The sequence below is a fragment of the Xyrauchen texanus genome, chromosome 30, assembly GCF_025860055.1.
Source record: "Xyrauchen texanus isolate HMW12.3.18 chromosome 30, RBS_HiC_50CHRs, whole genome shotgun sequence".
Taxonomy (NCBI): domain Eukaryota; kingdom Metazoa; phylum Chordata; class Actinopteri; order Cypriniformes; family Catostomidae; genus Xyrauchen; species Xyrauchen texanus.
The window spans coordinates 3,943,671-3,964,578 of NC_068305.1; the positions used below are offsets into that span (position 1 = coordinate 3,943,671).

Here is a 20,908-nt window from a genome sequence, read left to right on the forward strand (position 1 = left end):
TTACATTATGAACTGAGGAAACGGCTACCTGAAATTGCTTTGCTATCTTCTTATAGCCTTCTCCTGCTTTGTGGGCATCAATTATTTGAATTTTCAGAGTGCTAGGCAGCATCTTAGAGGAGCCCATGGCTGCTGATTGCTTGGACAAGGTTTGAGGAGTTAGGGCATTTATGAAGCTTTGAAATGTGTACCACCTAGCCTTTCTAAATGAAGATTGTGAACAGGCTGTAGCCCTAACAAGCTAATTAAGGTGTGAGAACTTGGTTAAAGTTATCTAAGAGCTCAAATCTCTTGGGGTGCCCAAACTTTTGCATGATGCTCCTTTCCTTTTATTTCACTCTAAAATTGTACAAAACTATAATAATACACTAATCTTGCTTAAAATGTGGAAAAGAATGTTTCATCTTTAACTTTGTGCCATTTGGAGTTCAATTCATCTTCTACAGAAACAGAAATTTTGACCAGGGGTGCCCAAACATTTGCATGCCACTGTATACTGTTGAAAATGAAGATAAATGTTATTGACATTTTGTGGTTGTCAAACCTTAGTGTGCAGAACTCCACCTGTGGTTATTCTGTTAGGATGCCTGTGTGAAGTTGACTTGAACTAACCTCATGCACGCACTAAAATCACCTTGACACCAGTAATTGCAAAAATGGCTGAGAACAACTGTAGCAGTAATTGAATGCAGATGCCACATGCTTTGCTATTTTGTATAAAATGCATGTTTAGGTGTGGTGTAAGTGTTCAGATACTGCTTGGGGGGCACTACATGTAATAAAATGAAGATAAATGTATATTGTTTGTCTGTGCAGATCTTGTTGTTTTGAATTGTGTAATGAACTGAATTGTTTTTTGTGCAGGACACAGTAAATCACATGGTGCTCATCTTCATTGATGATACTCCAGTGAGTTAACATAAAATAACCCCAATATCTTTTTAATCACTGTCAATATCTGTTAGAAACTGCAGTCATGTGATGATCGTGCAGCAGTCATGTGCAATTACATTGTAGTGTTTAATTACGTGTTTAATTTACTTGTATGTGTTTTGTGCTGTTAGCCTGAGCAGTTGACAGATCCCCCATCTGCACTGGTGCCATTCTTGCAGAAGTTTGCAGACACTCGCAACAAGAAAACCTCTGTGAGTGCAACATTTTATGCAACATCTCAAGTCAACATGAAGCAGCGTCCTCAAAACCATTTTACGTCCACAAAGTGACGTGTTTTAGATTGAAATTTGTTCAGCCCTACCAAAATATAATTTCAATTGAGTTAATGACGTGGGTAGTAGGCTAATATGTACGTTTTGAGGATGATATTTAAATGAATAATATTTATTAAGAAATGCACCTAAATTAAGATGACATTCAAAGACATTTCGTTAATTTGGCCGACAAGTAAAGCATTAATAGTAAGACACATTTCAGAAAGTATCTTTAAGGAATAGTTCACCCAAAAATGAAAATTCTCTTATCATTTACTCACCCTCATGCCATCCCAGATGTGTTTTACTATCTTTCTTCTGCTGAACACAAATGAAGATTTTTGGAAGAATTTCTCAGCTGTTTTCGTTTGTACAATGCAAATGAATGGTGATCAAACATTTTGAAGCTCCAAAAATCACATATGTCATCTTAAAAGTAATCCATACGACTTCAGTGATTTAATCCATATCTTCAGAAGTAATATGAGAGTTGTGGGTGAGAAACAGATCTCAGACTCTAAATTCTCCTCCCTGCTCAGTCAATTTACACTTTAGTTTAACTTTCTTATTCTTCTTCTGTTTTTGGTGATTCACAGTCTTCATGCACATCGCCTCCTACTGGGCAGAGTGGAGAATTTATGATAAATTAATTTATGTGTTACTTCTGAAGATATGGATTAAAACACAGAAGTCGTATGGATTACTTTTATGCTCCTTTTATGTGCTTTTTGTAGTGTCCAAATTTTGGTCACCATTCACTTGCACTGTATGGACCAACAGAGCTGAAATATTCTTCTAAAATGAAAAAATCTTCATTTGTGTTCTGCTAAATAAAGTTATACACATCTGGGATGGCATGAGGGCGAGTAAATAATGAGAGAATTTTCATTTTTGGGGGAACTATCCCTTTATGCAGTAAACTGTATATTGTTTGTTTTATTTTGAAATCATTGAATAATGGAATTTCTTTTGAGTTAAGGGGGCATGAGTGGTAAATTTGAGTTGGTTCATTTATCTTGTTATTTTTATAAGATTTTTAACCAAATTAACATGTAATATTTGGTTGTTGTGTCAGGTGTTGAAGTTGGACTTGAAGGAGATCAGGGAAGAGCAGGATCTGTTATTTCGCTTCATGAGTTTTCTGAAGGAGGAAGGAGCTGTACATGTGCTGCAGTTCTGCCTGACTGTGGGTGAGCAGAACACATGCATTTCACAATGTACACTGTATCATTTATTTTAATTATTTAAATATTATGTACATGTTCAGTTTTTTTGCAGATAGTGTTAACTAGACACTCTTTTACAGGTATTAATCTTTGATAAAAGTATATTGTATGTATACATGCCTTAAAATCAGTGGGCATGTAGTAATTAAAAATTGGGGAATATTTTGCAACCTGCCCGTATCTCTCACACGGCCAGTTCACCACTTGCGGGTGAAGTCTCCATTCTCCGTACAGCAAATCCACTGTTTTGTTATGCCCGGGACATGAGTCATGAGTTATGAATAAGCGTGCACAAATGCAGTCGAGCATGTACCCTCTGGAAATGTATATATTACAATTTTAGCCACAGAAAGTGGGGAAAAATATTAGTGGCATTTCAGCCATTGTACAATGGTGCCTGAGTTTGCTCTTGGCAGGCACCAAATACCCTAACCCCACCCCACCCCTCACCCTAATCCTAATGATGTGGAGCCTGAGTAGCCTACCATGAACAACTCAAGACACACTTCTCCCATAGCGTGAAGTTTCAGGAAGTAAAAAAAAAAAAACGGATACTGCATTAATTGCGTATATTTTACATGTTAAACAAAAAATATTAATTGCTAAAATATTTGCTGCGTTTATATATATATATATATATATATATATATATATATATATATATATATATATATATATAATACAAATTGCTCTCGCTTTCTCTCATCTTGGAATTCTTTTTTTACTGAGCTTATCACAGTGTATTCTGGAATTGCCTACCTGGGGAAGGATATAGTACATATGATGCTACTTTAGAATTTGATACCTAAATGATGTATTTTAGGAGGCAGTGATTCAGCCTTTGCGTACCCATGATGCCTTTATAATGCCATCTCTGGAGGAAGCTCAGTAGGTTTTAGAACAGACAAACACTACGTTTGTGCACAGAGAAGTAACTGATTTTATGCCCTGTGCTGCCCATGTACTGTATATAATGCATGTGTGTTCTCTGTGTGCATCTGTTTGTAGAGGAGCTTAACGATAGGATCTTGTGTCCTGACTTGAGTGACGCTGAGATGCAGCATCTGCATGAGGAGGTGCAGAAGATCTATCACATGTACTGTCTGGAGGAGAGCATTGACAAGATCAGCTTTGACTCCTTCATCATAGACGAGATACACAACAGTCAGTGTCACAAACGCACTGTATCATCTACATCATTCTGGCTAGGGGTTGCACAGACAACTAACGTAGACAACACCGTCAGCCGGAAGTCAACTAGTCGCTCGCCAAGCGATCTAAAAAATGCGTCTGTAGGAAATACAGCTGGTGTGAAGCTGCAGTGGCTCAAATATCAGACTCACATTAACAGACACACACACACATAATGCACTTCAGAACTGGTGTTTGACTAATGGGTTCGACAAGTCGACTATTAAAAATCCGGAGTCGTGCAACCCCTAAAACTGACACTGCCTGTCTCCCTCTCACTGGCTGTCTCTCTGTCTCTTGTCATAGTCGCTCAGGGGCCATATACTGGTGTGGTGAAGCTGCAGACCATGCCTTGTCTGTTTGAGGCATATGAACATGTGCTGTCTCTACTCGAGAACGTCTTCACACCCATGTTTTGCCACAGCGATGAGGTAACCTACAGAAAATGTGCTTTTAAGGTCAACATGAAATAAAAATTGACCACATTTACTCATGCGGAATCATCACTGCATGTTTACATAATCTCATAAAACAACTTTCCTTTTCAGCTGATAGCACCAAGGGGTTATTGGTTAATATTAACCAATAGGCAAATAGCTATTCAGGTGGTGCTTTAGGAGTTTTTTCTTTTTTTCCTGTTTCACTCCGAAATTCTTCACATTTCAGAAATCTGGTTGTGATCAATGTTTCATGTTGACTTCAAAGGAGGTTCAAAGGCAGATGTTGTGATTGACCAGTCTGATTTATTGTACATGACAACATCTCTCTGTTTTCGTCCTTAGTATTTTAGACATCTGCTGTGGGGCGCTGAGTCTCCTGCAAGAAACTTAAAGTTAATCAGGTTAGTGTGTGCGCATGTGTGTGTGTGAGAGAGCACAATACCCTGTGGCTTTGTTCAGACAGCAGCAGAATGCGATTGCCCATTGTATTTGAAAAGTTAAGGACACTTCTGTTCATATACAGTTTGGTTATTAGAGTCACAACTACAAGTGAAGAAAACTTGCAACAATTTTATGAAAATGAAGCATACCCCTCCCACCTTCTTATTACAGTAATGCTTTAAAAGGCTATATTATTTAAATTATATAGTATCATTAGGGCTTTCAATCGATTCAAATTAATAACAATGTGCCGGATAATTAAGAGACATTTTTCTTTTCATTTTTCATTCAAATGAGATATTGTTTACTTGTCTGTGAGCTTGCTTGGGTAAATAATCCAATGTAATGTCTCAGAGGTTCAGAAAAAATGTGCAGTCCAGTAGAAAAAGCAAAACAGTTGGCAAAATATTTTCTCATCTATTGATGATAGAATTTTAAACATCTGGGGATCTCAGCTATTCAACGACACCTAGATTGAGCTTCTAGTCAATTCAGCGGCTGACATATTCAACAAAACAGGGAGGAATGTCTATGCACTCTAAATATACACTTGTTGTCAATGGACGAGTGCATGTGTGAGTGCTTAGCTGTGTTATAGCGCCACCTACATTTCAGATCAGTATACTGTGATGGAAGGTCATGGAAAAATTATTTTTGCTATTCTTACTTGCTGTCATCTAGTGGAATGAAATCAGACTTTTTGCAGGGAGCAAACGGAACCAAAATGACATGATTATAAAGTTAGGACAACAACATTGTTAACATATTAACATAAACACAGTATATACTATTTATGAATTATTGGAATCTTTTTATGAAATTTGGGTGATTTTCTGTAAATTGAGACCAATGTTTTGCAATTAGTCCACTGTATGTCTGTAAGGTGAGCTTTTGAATTTGGGTGTGAAAAACTGAAGGCAGCAGCCAAAATATGCACTAGATTCGAACAGGTTAATCGTTCATTTTAATACTGCAAAACACACGTGGATGATGCCAAATAATATGTGCATGTAGCCTACTTTTTATATAATTCTAATATATACACTTAAGAAACTTGAGTATTGGTATTTTCCTCTTAATATACAGTATTTTCAGGTTGGTGTATTGCAATACGTTTAGGCTGTGTTTAGTATGGATTTGTGAATTGTTCAATTTACTATTAATGTATTAACTCTTAATAATAACTTGTGTAGAAGATTCAGATTCAAATTCATTAAAACTTCAGGTTGTGGATCGAAATAATTTTATTTAAAATTAAGACAAATAATATCACGCCGTGTGAATACAGTACACATTTACATACTGCTCCATTTGGCGCTCGTGGTGAGATTTCAGGCGAATGTGCCTTCTTGATCTCCCAATCTAAGATTTATTTATTTTAGAGATGTAAATATTGTTTATTTTAGGAATGTGCATGGTTACCGTTTTTAACATTCGGTTAACCTCGAGGTTTCATGAACTGTTAATCAGTTTTTCACCTGGAGTCAGGACATGGGAATAAAGTATGTTTATTTCAAGTAAATGTTCTCAAACACTACAAAAAATAACAGATAAAAAATAGCAAATAAAGTGCACAGTGAGATTTAAGCATATAGCACAAAACATTGATCTTCAAAGGATAAAATCTCACATTTAAAGTCAAACAAAAATAATTAAACTGTCACTGCCTGTATATGCGCTCTGCCTGAGCAGTCACATTTCTGTGAGGCAGCGAACACAAGTACTGTCATTTGCGTGGAGTTACACTGCTGCGGTTAAATATCCTCTTCAGGGTGCTTTGATTTTAAATGGTTTAAAATCAAATGGCACTGGCCTTGTCTAATTATTGTTCGTAAATATGCACACCGGACAGAGCAAATGGCAAAATCTACAGGTAGCCCGTGGAGCAAAATCAAGAGGGGGGAGACGTGAGCCCTCTTTGGTTGAATGAAGACCAGATGTGCTGCTGCATTCTTGACCATCTGTAGCTGCTTAATCTTGCAACCTGGGAGGCCGGCCATCAGAGTGTAATGGTAGTCAAGTATTGAAATTACCACAGCTTGGACAGCATATTCAGACAGGAAAGGTCTGATATTCCTGATGTTGTAAAGCACGAACCTGCAAGAATGGCGGTTGATGTAATGCAGGCAGTGAAGTTAAGCTGGTCATCAACCACCACTCCCAGGTTCTGGGCTGTACTGGTTGACTTTAGTGTAGTTGAACCAAGATGAATGGTGTGGTCAACAGATGAATTGGCTGAGATCACAAGTTCGGTCTTGGCAAGGTTGAGCTGATGGTGCGTTCCTTCATCCTGGCTGAGATTTCCGAGAGGCAGGCAGAGATATTAGCTGAGATAGTAGGGCCATCTGGCTAGAACGACAGACAAAGCTGCGTATCATCTGCGTAGCAGTGGTAGAAAAAAAACATAATGATTGTCCAAGTGATGTAGTGTAGATCGAGAAGAGGAGTTGTCCAAGCACTGATTCCTGAGGAACACCAGTGGTAAGCTAATTTGACTTGGACACCTCTCCTCTCCAGGAGACCAAAAAGGATGCCCTGTGACTGTGATGCCCAGGTTAAAGAGGGTGGACAGAAGGATCTGATGGTTCACTGTGTCAAAAGAAGCAGAAAGGTCAAGGAGGATGAGGACAGATGATTTGGAGTTAGCTTTCTCAAGTCGCAGCATTTCATCCTTTTTTGGAGGCAGACTGATGTATGTCGAGGAGGTTGTTCTGTGAAAAAAAAAAACAGACAACTTGTTGAAGAAACCCCTCTCCAGGAAGTTTTATCCAGGAAAGGTAGAAGAGAAACCAGTTTGTAGTTTTCTACTCTTGTGGGGTTGTGCGTTGTTTTTTTTAGGCAGTGGGGTTACTCAGGCCTGCTTTAATGTAGTGGGAAGTTTCTAGTTGTAAGAGATGTGTTGATGATGTGTGTGAGTGTGGGCATGATTGAGGTAGAGGCTGCTTGCAGAAGACTGGAGGAGATAGGGTCAAGCGGACAGACGATAGGATGGTTAGAAATAATCACTTTGTAAGCCTCTGTCTCAGAGAGAGGAGAGAAAGAGGAAAACAGAGGGTGAAATTGGGTAGTGAGGGGTTGTGGCTGTGTGGTGTAGAGAACTGGCTGTTGATGTTTGCTCCTTTTTAAGTAACAAATGTGGCAAAGTCATCAGCAATCAGTGAAATAGTGGGAGGAGGTGGAGGAGAAGAGAATCTGATGTATTACTGATTTTATTCTGGTAATAGTCAACCTTAGCATCAGAAATATTAGAAGAGAAAGAGGAGAGAAGAGATTGATATTTCCTCAGGTAATCAGGGGCTTTGAATTTGACACAACTTCCTCTCTGCAGCCCTGAACTCAGTGTAGTGGTCACAAAGTGTCTCCGACAGCCAGGGGCTTGAGGGTGTGGCACGTGCTGGCCTGGAGGTAGGAGAACAGACACTACCAAGGGAAGAAGTTAATGTTTAGAGAAGAGCATTTGCAGCTTCATTTACGTCATGTGAAGAGAAGTGGTTAGTTGAAGGAAGGGATGCAGAGACCAAGGAAGAGAAGTGAGTTGGGGAGAGAGAGAGAGTGGAGGTTACGGTGGAAGGAAACCATTCTTTCCACCGTGGAGTGAGAGATAAGAGAGAAGGGAGAGTGAAGAGAACTGAATGAAGAAGTGGACAGAGAAATGTAGAGGAGGATCAGGGGTGTGCATACTTGTAAGGTCAAATGAAGTCAGAAGAGCTAGAAAGTCAGCCACTTGCGGTTTGACTAGGTGGAGGTTGACCAGGTGGAGGCCATCCTCAGGGAATTAGGACAGAAATAAATCTAGTTCTTCTACAAATGCCGACCTGGAGGACGAGATATGTTATTGCAGAGAGATGAGTGAATTTTTACGAGATGGAAATGTGCAAACCAGTCCCTCCACCTGTCCAGTCAGCCAAGAAGTGTGGGTGAAAGTCGGTAGAGAGAGTTGAGGGAGTAGCAGTGATTTCTGCACTGATCCATGTCTTAGACAGAGCCAAAACATTGAGTTTTGACTTACTGGTGAAGTCCGGGATAAAGTCAGCTTTGTTGGCAGCTGACTGCCTGTTCCATGGGTCAATGGAGAAAGGGATGGTGGTGAAGCTGTACAAAGAAACATATGTATTTTTGACTGTGCAGTGAACAGCACCGTGGCAGCGGGGGCATGGTCAAATGTCTATCCGGAGAGTGAGAAAGCGGTAAGGGCACTTACACCTGGCCACTTATACCACATATAAGTGGCCAAGCCACCAGCAGAGAGAGAGAGAGAGACTGGTACAAGGAAACCTGCAGCATTAGTGAAACTAGGATGCTTATGTGATTATTGTGTATGTAAAGCTAAAGAGTACATGCCTGTAAAACGCATTTGTGTGGATTTTCACCTAGAGTTAACAACAGAAATTTACTGAAAGTACATACTGTATTACAAGCATAACAAGGAAATAGAAGTAGTATAAGAAAAAGTATGCATAGTGGATGGCTCCTTGGTAGACTCGCTACAGTGAGTTTCACTACTTGAGTACTAGTTGCTGCACAACTGAGTCCAGCTCACATATTAGCAACTCAAAGTCAAAAAGTGTTAAATGCCTGAGATTCCAGCAGGATTGTTCTAACCCAGGGGTGCCCACACTTTTTTGTGTGATGATCTACTTTTAAATGACCAACTCAATAAGATCTACCAACTAAAAAAACACAGTTTCATTTAAAATAAGAAAATGCTTGTTGGGACTACTGCATGTATCCCTACATGGAATTCATCTTCTAATTAATAAAAAATATATATAATAATGTTCAATGTTGATATCATTCAGTTTTAAAACTAAACCCAAAACACCTACAGCACAATAGATTACAATAGCCAGGGCATTTACCTTATTAGTAAATATTGACCAGGTAAGGTTTTGTTTATTCAGTTGCCATGACAACTAGGTTTGCGCATACACGCCTTCCAAGGACTTCTGATAACGGAGCGCGAAATTGCGATGCTACTGCCCGGATTAGGCAAAACTGAATCAGACAATTTTGCCTAATCCGAGCAGTAGCATCGCAATTTCGCAAAAAGTCAGACAGAAACTAAAAGAAGGAAAGACATTATATTTATTTTTATTAAAATTGAACAAAAGTACATTTATATTGTATGCGATCTACCAGCATTGCCTTTGCGATCGACTGGTAGATCGCGATTGACGTATTGGGCACCCCTGTTCTAATCTATTCATTGCATTCCAAGACATACAGAGGGTGCTGATAGTGTTCTTTCAGCCTATTGGCTGAGGTGTGTGTGTATTGGGACTCTGCAAATTGTCACAAGTTGAACACTGTGTGGGTTACAGGTGGTCTACTGATTGTCAGTTTAAAAGTATCTAGTCTGTTTATGGTCACCTGGTCAAGGAAGGGATAAAAGATGATTGTTACTGAGGCTTGGGGATCATTTTCTTCTTCCTCTCTTTTTTACCACCTGGCTCTTTTCTCTTTCTTTCTAGCCTTTATCTCTCTTTCAATCTTCCATTGTCTCTCACTCTCACTGGTTTCATCTACATATTTCAAATTTGTAACTATTACATATAAATTGTAACCATCTGATATAACCTTGTAAGACTTAATTGTTATTAAATATTTCATCTTTAATCCATTTGTAGCTTAATTTCACTGTGTAAATAATATTAAAATTAAACATTTAAGTGCTATATATTGAATTACAATAAATTCATAATACAGTTATAAACAATACGCAAATATCTAGCTATTCTAACTGCTCTTATTTACGTCAATGGTATAAGTAGCAGAAGGTGGTAATAGATGAGAAATGCAGTTTTGTACCATCTTCCTTTTAAAAAAATTTCAGTTCATTCACCTGGGCATTCCTTCAGCTTAAACCACTGTAGTTGAAAAACCCACTCTCCAGTCTACTATGAATATTCTGTGTCACTTAATCATCACAGAAATCATAAAAAAATGGCCACAAAGAAACCAATTTCTCCTAGAAGTCATCATTAACTGTTTTTTTGGAGAGATGAATGCTATTCCATGCATATTTTATTGAAACAAGAATATCCTGTATCTTACCAGGACAGAGAGAGAAGTGGACAAACCAGACTACAGCATTTATTTAAATAGGAATTATAATTTGTAACAGTATAAATGTCTTTACTACAATTCTTAATAATTTTAATGACACCTTGGTGAACAGAATCATTTGTTTCTTTCAAGAACACAAATGTCCTTGTGGTCTAAAGCTTTTGAACGGTAGTGTACATCTGTAGCAGTGTGAGTCATATGGAGAGCAGACAGTAACCCCTCTTTGCCTGTTTTTCCAGGAATTTGAGTTTGGAAGATTTAAGGTAAGTTTATTGTTGTGGTTTAGTGACTGTTGTACAGTGCTCTTTTCGCATGCCAGATAAAGCTGCCCGAAAGCGGTTAGAGGTGACTCTATTTCATAAAGAATATGATATATTGGGCCAGTGTGAGAGATTTTCGAGCCAGTTGATGAAACTGTCACTTGCCTATGGGGCCATTACTGCGTTGTCATTTAATCATACATTCTTTGCTCTTGTAAATGTGTATTTATGCCTTTCAGACTTGAACATTTAGATTTCTGTGAAGTAATAAACCTTGTTAGTTTGGAAGGGCCGTGGGAAGATGGCTTACAGTTGAAGTCAGATGTTTACATACGCCTTAGCCAAATACATTTAAACTCAGTTTTTCCACAATTCCTGACATTTCATTGTAGAAAACATTGTAGTTAGGATCACTACTTTATTTTAAGAATGTGAAATGTCAGAATAATAATAGAGAGAATTATTTATTTCAGCTTTTATTTCATTCATCACATTCCCAGTGGGTCAGAAGTTTACATACACTTTGTTAGTATTTGGTAGCATTGCCTTTAAATTGCTTAACTTGGGTCAAATGTTTTGGGTAGCCTTCCACAAACTTCTCACAATAAATTGCTGGAATTTTGGCCCAATAATTTATACAGAACTGGCGTAACTTAGCCAGGTTTGTAGGCCTCCTTGCTCACACTTTTTTGGGTGAGAAAAAGATCAATGTTTTAGTCCTTTTTTTAATTTTTACTATGAATCTCCATCTTTGACCAGCCCCGACCAGTAGGTTGTGATATGCATGAAGAATGCGAACTGACAAAAAAACAAAAGACGACGACTGTGGAAGTGAAAGTGGAGATTTATTGTTAAAAATTACTTCACTATTGATTTGTTTCTCACCACACCTATCATATCACTTCAGAAGACAATAATTAAACCGCTGCAGTTGTATGGATTACTTTTATGCTGCCTTTATGTGCTAATGGAGATTCAAAGTTCTGGCCACCATTCACTTGCATTGTATGGACCTACAGAGCTGGAATATTCTTCTAAAAATATTTGTTTGTGTTCTGCAGAAGAAAGTCATACACATCTGGGATGGAATAATTTAATATAGTAGTGGGTGTCTTCAAAAAGTTTGAGCAGATTTCTGAAAGCATTTTTTTTTTTTATTATTATTCCAAGCATAACGTCACCTTGTAATATAACATATGCTGCTATAATACTGTAATAATCACTGTTTATGAACATGAGCAGTAGTGAGATTTATTCTTGACCTCACAACAGGTAACAGGCTACACAAAGCGAATGGATAATTCTCTCTCAAAATCTTTCGCTTATTTCTCTCTCACACCCCCCACAAGCATACACATACGGCAAATCTCCCAGAAAGGGGACTATCCCGTTATGATTCCAACATGGAGGCACAATCAAACTTAGTGCATTTACATCCGTACATTCAAAGCATTAGAATACTGCACATAATCTTTAAACACGCTACAATATCAAACGTGTGTCAGATTTGCAACTACGAGGTCCCCTTGCACACAGCAGACAAGAACATTTCAAATTGTAAGTTCAAAAGCCCAAACTACACGGCACACAAGAACATAGCTCCTACATTTTACAAGAACATAGAACATACATTTTAGCTCAAGAGATGTTAAATGGTACCGACAACTGTTGTTAAATTAATTAAACTGCTCTGTGGCAGCTTAATAACACATGACCATAAGATGAGTGGCTAGGGGCTCCAGTAGTTTCCTATACCATTGACCATGGTGCTTGCTGTTGAGAAATATTTATAAATAATTATTACAGTATTCACTGTTGTAAATTATTTCTCCAGACTTCCTCAAGCATGCAGTTTTTAGGGAAACATATCCAAAAAATAACAAAAAAGAATACAGAATGAAAAGAACAACCATTAGGGGTGCTACCCATACTTCCCACGGCCTTGGTATTTGGTAATTTTTAACTTGTCACCAAGGTAACTTTACCTAACTAGCTGACAGATTTTGTCTAAATTTTACGAATGACTAGTGATAGTCCTGGAAGCATCAGTAACAAGGGGCTGAAATTAACGTACCAATCTTTTTCTAACAAAGTTGTGTTTATAGCTGCCAAAGATTATTTCTGGCACATATACATATAAAATGCATTGCTAAAAAGGACATTTGGGCCAGTAAAAATGTTGGCAGGGCAAGTAAAATTCTGAACTACACTGAGAAAAAAACAAAAAAAAGCCAATGATATCAAGTAGAAAAAAAAGAATATAAATGATATTTTGAAACATTGTGCTATTAGTTGTTAAATCGTATTCATGTTCCATACCTTTTTAAGTAAATTGACTAAGTCAGTTGTCAAAGTTTGTGCTTCTTAATTTGGTGAAAGTCTCTTCAATTAAAATTGACCTCAGACCTTATGAATACCCATATTCTGAAAACTGATTGGAAATTCCAGTGGGATTCCATGCCTATTCTCTTCTGGGTGTTAGGAGTGCAAACAAACAGTTTTAAATGAAATTACTAGAATACACAGTGACGAATCATTGATGTGCTTTTGAATCAATGAATGTATCCACTTGCATCTCCAGTCATAATGTAGTGCTGATGTGTATCTATTGCATTGTTTTTGTTGCATTCCTGATGCTGGCATGCTCATATGCATCATTTAGACCTGACAGCATCCCATTGGCCAGGCCTTATGGCCACAGATCCCCATTGGTCAACCCCAGAGCCACACCCACATCAGCCAAAAGCATCTTAACACTTCATTCTAGTGTATTACCATCCTTCGCCTTTTTAATGAAGTAAGTGTGAGGTGCTGCTCATTTTAGACCAGTTTATCTACGTAAAGTCAACATGAAATCAGATTTGACATGATTCACACACGTTCCTGCTGGTTTTAATGGGCATGATTCATTCAGTGCATACTGTTAAAAAAACAGTTTGAGTGTATTTAATCAAAATATAACTTGCTCTGCTTCTGAAACAACTTTTCTTTTCAGCTGACTTCTCTTTGGGCATGTGGGCTATTGGTTAATGTTAAACAGTATTATTAATTTATCATTAAAGTAATGAAAAAAGAAGTAAATGAAATGAAAGCGAATGGCACAAAACATGAGATGGACTACTTTAATGGGGATTATTTGGTTCTTTTATATCTTTTTGAGCTTGAAAGTAACTATCATGTCTAACACACAGTATTGTATTTGGATGGGGCTTGTTAGACTGATACCCGATCCGGTTAAAAATGTGTTGAAAAATGCTACATACAGTATATATTTTAAGTTAATCCAACACGTGATTTTTTTTCAGTGTACTGGGCTGACTGAAAAAAACATCCTTACCATTGTTTGTTCATTTTTAATTGGCCATTCATTTTCCTGAGCACAGTGCCAAAAGACTTGTAACGTGTGACATTTTTGTTGGCAAATGCAAAGAGATTTTTTAATTACATTGATGACCATTTAATCAGTTCCTAATATATAAAATAATGCACGTTTTCCCCCTCATTATCTCGTTTCACTCGTACATGTTTCACACTACAGAAGTAAAATGGGTTGTGATTAATATTTCATGTTGACTTGACAGTGTGTTTCGGAGGTAAAACTGGTCTATGTCAGCACACACATCAGGATGGATGCATGGGTTTACTGGATGGCTTGCGCTGTTTGGACCTGTGCTTATTTCCCTCCTATTCATTTGAAAACACTTGGGTGTACCTATTATTTTTCTAAGTCATGTCTTTTTTGTAGTATGCAGCCTGTTAATGCTCATGCGACTGATGCAGCGTGAATTGCTGTTTGTAATTTTTGTAAAATGTATTTATAGTTATATATCTGTTTTGTCAAATGTGTGTCAAGTCAACAGCTTTTTGTTTTTTGAATGCAGGAGTACGTCGAAGCGCGGCGAGTCATTTGGGATTAGCCGCATTGGCAGCAAGATAAAGGGTGTGTTTAAGAGCAGCACGATGGAGGGCGCACTGCTGCCACAACAATACACCATGATTGAAGGAGAAGACGATGCGGTGAGACAATGTTCGATTTTAAACAAATACCATAAAGGCTGACACAATATCTGTTGAAAATTATAAAACATCTTATACATGTTGAATCTAATCGAATCTTATTGGTTGAGCCACGTTTTAAGTAGGTATGTCAATTTTCAGAAGTTTTCATAATTGATTTTCATGAAAATTGACAATCGATTCATTTTAATCCTAAAAAGTGCACATAGAGGACTCCAAAAAATATGTGTATGTAAATATAATTTAAATAAATACACTTAAGAAATATGAGGAATGGTATTTTCCTCTTAATGTATTTTTAGTTCAGTGTATTTTAATACATTCTGGCTGTTTAAGATGAATTTGTGAATTGTTTATTTATTACTGTTAATAATAACTTGTATAAAAGATACATAATTGAGTTCATTAAAACTTCACTTTGTGGACCTTGGAGTATTTCTGACCTTTTTATTTTAAATTAAGTCAAATAATAACACGCAGTTGGAATACAGGACATAACACACCACTCCATTGGTCATGGTGAGATTTCAGGAGAATGAACCTTCGTACTCTCTCTGCAAGCACTGACGTTATAGTCAGTGTGGATGATACAGGAATACTGGTGCTTCATATGTTGCACTTTAACAAACTATCACTGTGTATGCAGTAATCCTTTATTTTCATTTACAGAGTAACGCTCCAACACTAATTACTAGAGGTTGAATGATTTGAATGTTTTTTACCGATACGAGAAGTAAATTGGGCAGTACCTTCCAATAACCGATTAATCAACCAATAGTTTTTAAAATTGATATTGAATGAAAAAATAAAATAATGCTGAACAAAAATAAACAGTACTGATTTAACCATGAAAATGTATTGTACTTTTTTAAGTGAAATAATTATTAATATATATGAGCTAATATTCTAATTTTAAAGTCAGCTGATTTTTAAATTGACATTGTTTCCTTGGTCCACAATAAATACATAAACCATTCAGCACTGTTGTATTATTGCATAGAACATTCCTATCCTGGCTGTTAAAAAAAGAGCATTTCATTTTTAACTAATGTGCATAAAATAAATAAATAAATAAAAAGTTTTAGTCTGTCCATATTCACAAATGTCAAAAGTAAAATGAGGGGGGAAACAAATCAATAGACCTACTAATTCTACTACACTAGACTCATAATAGGTTCATAATAACAGTGAAATACCACATTTTTTTAATGTAGAATGGCAATATTCACAGATAGCAGTGGTATTCGGCTGAACTCGGTGGTGGAGCGGCTCAGACTATGAGCAAAGGACAGGGGCTGTTTAAACAGATGGAACACAACAGACTGGAACTGAACATGGGGATCTTGAGACACACTTTTCCATGTTGAACATAGTTCTTGACAAAGCATTTAAACAACTCTTTGCTTAATTTGAGAACTGCTTATCTCGTGCAAGAGCGCTGTTTCTAGACGATGTGTCTAATTAAAAAATAACTTTAAAAGCATCTTGAGACACCTGCATTTGTTAAACTGGATTTGTTGCGCTGTGTTTAGCCTTTTTTAGCACAAGAATGTGATCGATCTGAAGTCATCCTATTTCAGTGAGGATAATTTTTTTTTTATTGAAATGAGATGCGTTTCTGATTTGTTTATATGTTTCTCTCGGTTGCATGAAGATATTAATTTTCTTTCTCACGTCACTAGCTTTAAATATGCAACTTAGCTTGCTAATGAATACATACACAAGACCAGCTGGATATAAACTATGCAAATAGATGCTAATAGATGGTCACAGTCATGACATTTAACATTTGGGTAGGTCTTGCATGTATTTTTGTCACATTGTTCTAACTGCTTGAGGTTTACTTTGATGTTAGCATCCTCTCAGCCTTGTTGGCCAACATACTGCTGTTCTCTACTAATGCAGCATCTAGTCAACAAATGAATTACTTTATAATGATATGACAATGTGTACTGCAGTGTACTGTATACATACCTTTTCATTGTTGATGTTTTAAATCTGCATCTGAAGTGTTCTGCTCCATGCAGAGTGTTGTCTCACGTGCCAAAACAAACACCACAAGGCATTGGTGAAGTGTTTTTATTTCGCCTCTAGAGGCCGCTCTCATACTGTATAATGACAGCGGACCCTTCCCAGCTGCTTCAGCACCGGACGCAATGGGAAAAGACTATTGGTGTGGATTTTTGCCGATAACCGGTAGTTCCAGAAATCTGTTATTGGTGCCGATTAATCGGCAAAACCAATATATCAGTCTACCTCTAATAATTACTTTGAGTCCGCTTCATCTTTACAAGCAAGGAAGTGAAGGACATGCATCGCTTTTGTGCTCTACGTGCAAGCGGCTGCGCGCCCTCTACTGGCTTAGACTGACTTTTCACCATCTGCTTGCTTGATTACTGGACACATTGTGCTGAAATTGATTAATCGACAATCGACACTGTGACGACTATTGTGATTTGTGAAAATAGTCTTAATAAAGAGTAAATTGGTGTGTGAAAACTTTTGACTGGTAGTGTATAGTGGTAAACTTTAGAGTAAATAGTGGCTGTTGTTCTGTAAGCCATGCGATGCTCAAATCTTTGTTTCTATACTCATTTTGTCATTTAAACTAGCACAACAAGAATTGAAAGCGTTGGCTGAACAGTCTAGTATTTTCTTTTAGGTCGAGGAGGCAGTGATGGTTTTTGAAGATGACTCTCCGGGGCCTGTGGAGGTGGTGGGAACTCCAGGAACATTGCGAAACCTATCTGCCTGGACCATCTCCATGCCTTTTGTGGATTTCTATGAGGACGACTTGAAGAAAGAACGCATTCCAGTCTTCTGTATCGACGTGGAGCGCCATGATAGAAAGAACGGTCAGAAAGACATTTCACTTTACCAGTGTTACCAGAGTTTTATGTCATGATTTCCCCTGAATCTGTCCACTTCTACACTACCTTCTGACATAATTTACTCACCCTAATGTCATTACAAACACGTGATTTTCTTTTTCATGGAACACAAAAGGAGATGTGCAACATCTGAAGCTTTGGTTCTCAATATGGTGATTTATACTGTCAAGCTCTAAAAGGGATAAAAACCACCATTAAAGTTTCATTAAAGTGGTCAATATGACACTGTATCTCAAGACTTTTTAAGTTATATGATAGTTTTGTGTGAGGAACTGATCCAAATTCAAGTCATTATTCTCGGCCGCAGCTCTCAATTTGTTTTATTTTCTTGTTTTCAATTATAAGACTGTGCCTTTCTCATTATGCAAGGTTTGTTGTTTGTATGATCACGTTAAGACAGCTATGTGAATCTGATTTAAACATTTGCAAAAGTGGATTCAGAGTTTGGTAAACTGGAATAATTTCCACAAAGCACTTCAAACCTTGAATCAATTCAGAACTCTGATCCTACGTTTGCATCGTCACTGAAAGATGTTCACAGAAGTCTCTTTGTGTGTTATATATATATATATATATATATATATATATACTGGCGGCCAATTTTGGAATAATGTACAGATCCATAATACTCTTCCAATTATCTGTTGCCCAATGTCTGTGTATCTTTGCCCACTCTAACATTTTCTTAATGATTTTTTTGTCCTCAAAACAATGATTGACTGACGAAACACAAAGACAATGTTAAGCTCCATTTAATGAACCAAATAGCTTTCAGCTGTGTTTGATATAATGGCAAGTGATTTTCTAGTACCAAATGATCAATATAGCATGATTATACAAAGATAAGGTGTTGGAGCGATGGCTGCTGGAAATGGGGCATGTCTAGATTTAAGATTAAGATTCAACAATTTGATCAAATATGACTTTTTTTCAAATGGTGATGGTGCTGTTTTTTTTATATCAGTAATGTCCTGACTATACTTTGTGATCTGTTGGATGCCAGTTTGGTGAATTAAAGTACCAATTTCCTTCCAAAACAGCAAAATCTGTACATTATTCCAAAATTTGGCCCCCAGTGTATATTCCAATGTTTTAGTAAAAATATATGAAGGTAAATATTGCTCTTTATTAATATTCATTGTTATTTTGGTCCAGATAAGATGAAATAAAAAATGGAACGCCAACTGTGACTGTCAGACCCAGTCACCAGTGTTCATCTTGTCAACGAAACCACTGACGGAGATTAAGTTAACTGACGAAGCATTTTTAGTTCGTCAACAGTTAGAATATGAGAAAATAAGAAGCATCATGACGACACTTAAACCATTTTATTAAAGAAAACTGTTGAGGAAAATATGATGAGAAAACAATTATACTGCAAGACAAAAACAGAAAAAGAAACATCCGTTTATGGAAGAAGATATTAGATATTAGAAATGGATTAATCGAATCCAATAATCCAGTATGTTGGGATTTACCTCGCTTGAGCTGCGTGAGTTAAACACACTGAACACTTAATTTTTCAAATGAAGCGTTTTAAAATTGGTTTATTACCTCATTTAAACACATCATATTTATACATGAGATGAATCACTATATCCACAACTAATGTGTAATTGCAATTTACATCTGCACAGACAATGAAGTGAATGAATGAGCAGGTCAATTTGAACTAAATTACACGCTATTCTTAATAAAAACAAACACACCATGCACAATGCAATAACTGGCTAAACACAAAAATTTAAGAACAATCTCAAATGCATATAGAATTCAAACAAAGCAAGAGAACTTCTATAGAGTAGCTAATACTTCAGTTTGTTCATTAGCTAGACAGCTGTACTGTATTTTGTATGTAGACCATCTTTTATATGTTTGATACATGTTTAAATTAATAATATATATTTTTTCTACATGTTTGAATATTTGATTCAAGTTTGGTCTGTTACAGTTTGTCTCACATTTTGCACATTCTCATTATAAACAAAATAATTTTAGTTGACTAAATGCCACTTTAGTAAAATGGACTAAAATGAATGAATTTGATTTTGAAATGAATTTTGAAAAACATTTTTATCAAAAGACTAGTAAGACTAAAACAAAATCATGCTAAAATGAACACTGCCCATCACCCGACACCAGTGCAAGGGTAAATAAATCATGAAAAAAACATTTGGGTGAACTTTTCCTTTAAATGTAATGCAAGAACAGAAGTGGACTATTTGTTAAAATGGCTATTTGTTCTGCAGTGGGACATGAGACTGAAATGTGGTCCGTTTATAGAAGATACCTGGAGTTTTACGTGCTAGAGTCCAAACTCACAGAATTTCATGGTAAACTTCATCTTTGACTCCTTCTCTCTTCATGATAAAGTCTTTTAGTTTGTAGTTCATTCATCTGTTCAGCTTGATTTCATTTTGCAGGCCCATTCCAGGACACCCAACTCCCTTCCAAAAGAATTATTGGACCAAAGAATTATGAGTTCTTGTCCTCCAAACGAGGTGATTTTGAGGAATATTTACAGGTAATTTTTATTGATTCATTTGGCAGAGACTCATCTTACAATGCATTCACAGTAAATATTTGATTAACCTTTATTAACACTACACTGTAGATGCAGTTTTTGTGTCTGTGTGTTGGTTTGGTTTTTGCTTTGTTCAGGAAAAAAAATCATATCCATTCAAAATAGGGATGGGTATTTCGAATAATTTTGTAGTCGAGTACTTTAGAATTTAAGTTGGCATAAGGCAAAATTGCAGTGAGATAAGCAGTTTCATTGTTTCCCACAGCAGTCAAAGGCACAAAGCACAATCCAATTGTAATATTCGAGTAGTGTTTTTACTAGTTGAATATTTAAAGTTGAACAAGTACTCGATTAATCGATTACTCGTGCACATTTAAAAATATAATCTTTGAGCTGAAATTATCAGGTATCTGTTTAAAATGTTGGCCATGATTAAATAATGCAATTTAAACTAATGTATGTATGTGTGTGTGTTTTGTGCAGAAACTGCTTCATCACCCAGAGCTGAGTAACAGTCAACTGCTTGCAGATTTCCTCTCGCCTCACAGTATAGAGTCACAGTTCCAGGACAAAAGGTTGCCAGATGTTAACCTGGGTATGTTAACCTCACCAAACCACAATACCACATACACATCATTTGCTCC

At 36.9% G+C, this 20,908-nt stretch overlaps 1 protein-coding gene across 4 annotated transcripts in view; it reads left to right on the plus strand.

Annotated features, from left to right (window-relative positions):
* The window catches only part of snx14 (sorting nexin 14), a 45,662-nt gene that overhangs the window by 11,141 nt on the left and 13,613 nt on the right, over positions 1–20,908 (plus strand). For 2 of the 4 annotated variants that reach the window (XM_052098286.1, XM_052098288.1), the window contains exons 11-22: positions 865–909; positions 1,065–1,145; positions 2,284–2,398; positions 3,443–3,598; positions 3,932–4,056; positions 4,408–4,466; positions 10,812–10,835; positions 14,714–14,849; positions 17,512–17,704; positions 19,990–20,073; positions 20,164–20,264; positions 20,748–20,859. In XM_052098286.1, coding sequence (XP_051954246.1) covers positions 865–909; positions 1,065–1,145; positions 2,284–2,398; positions 3,443–3,598; positions 3,932–4,056; positions 4,408–4,466; positions 10,812–10,835; positions 14,714–14,849; positions 17,512–17,704; positions 19,990–20,073; positions 20,164–20,264; positions 20,748–20,859 — 1,231 coding nt within the window. The remainder of the gene's footprint in view (positions 1–864; positions 910–1,064; positions 1,146–2,283; positions 2,399–3,442; positions 3,599–3,931; positions 4,057–4,407; positions 4,467–10,811; positions 10,836–14,713; positions 14,850–17,511; positions 17,705–19,989; positions 20,074–20,163; positions 20,265–20,747; positions 20,860–20,908) is intronic. The other 2 variants (XM_052098287.1, XM_052098289.1) reach the window with 1 other exon arrangement.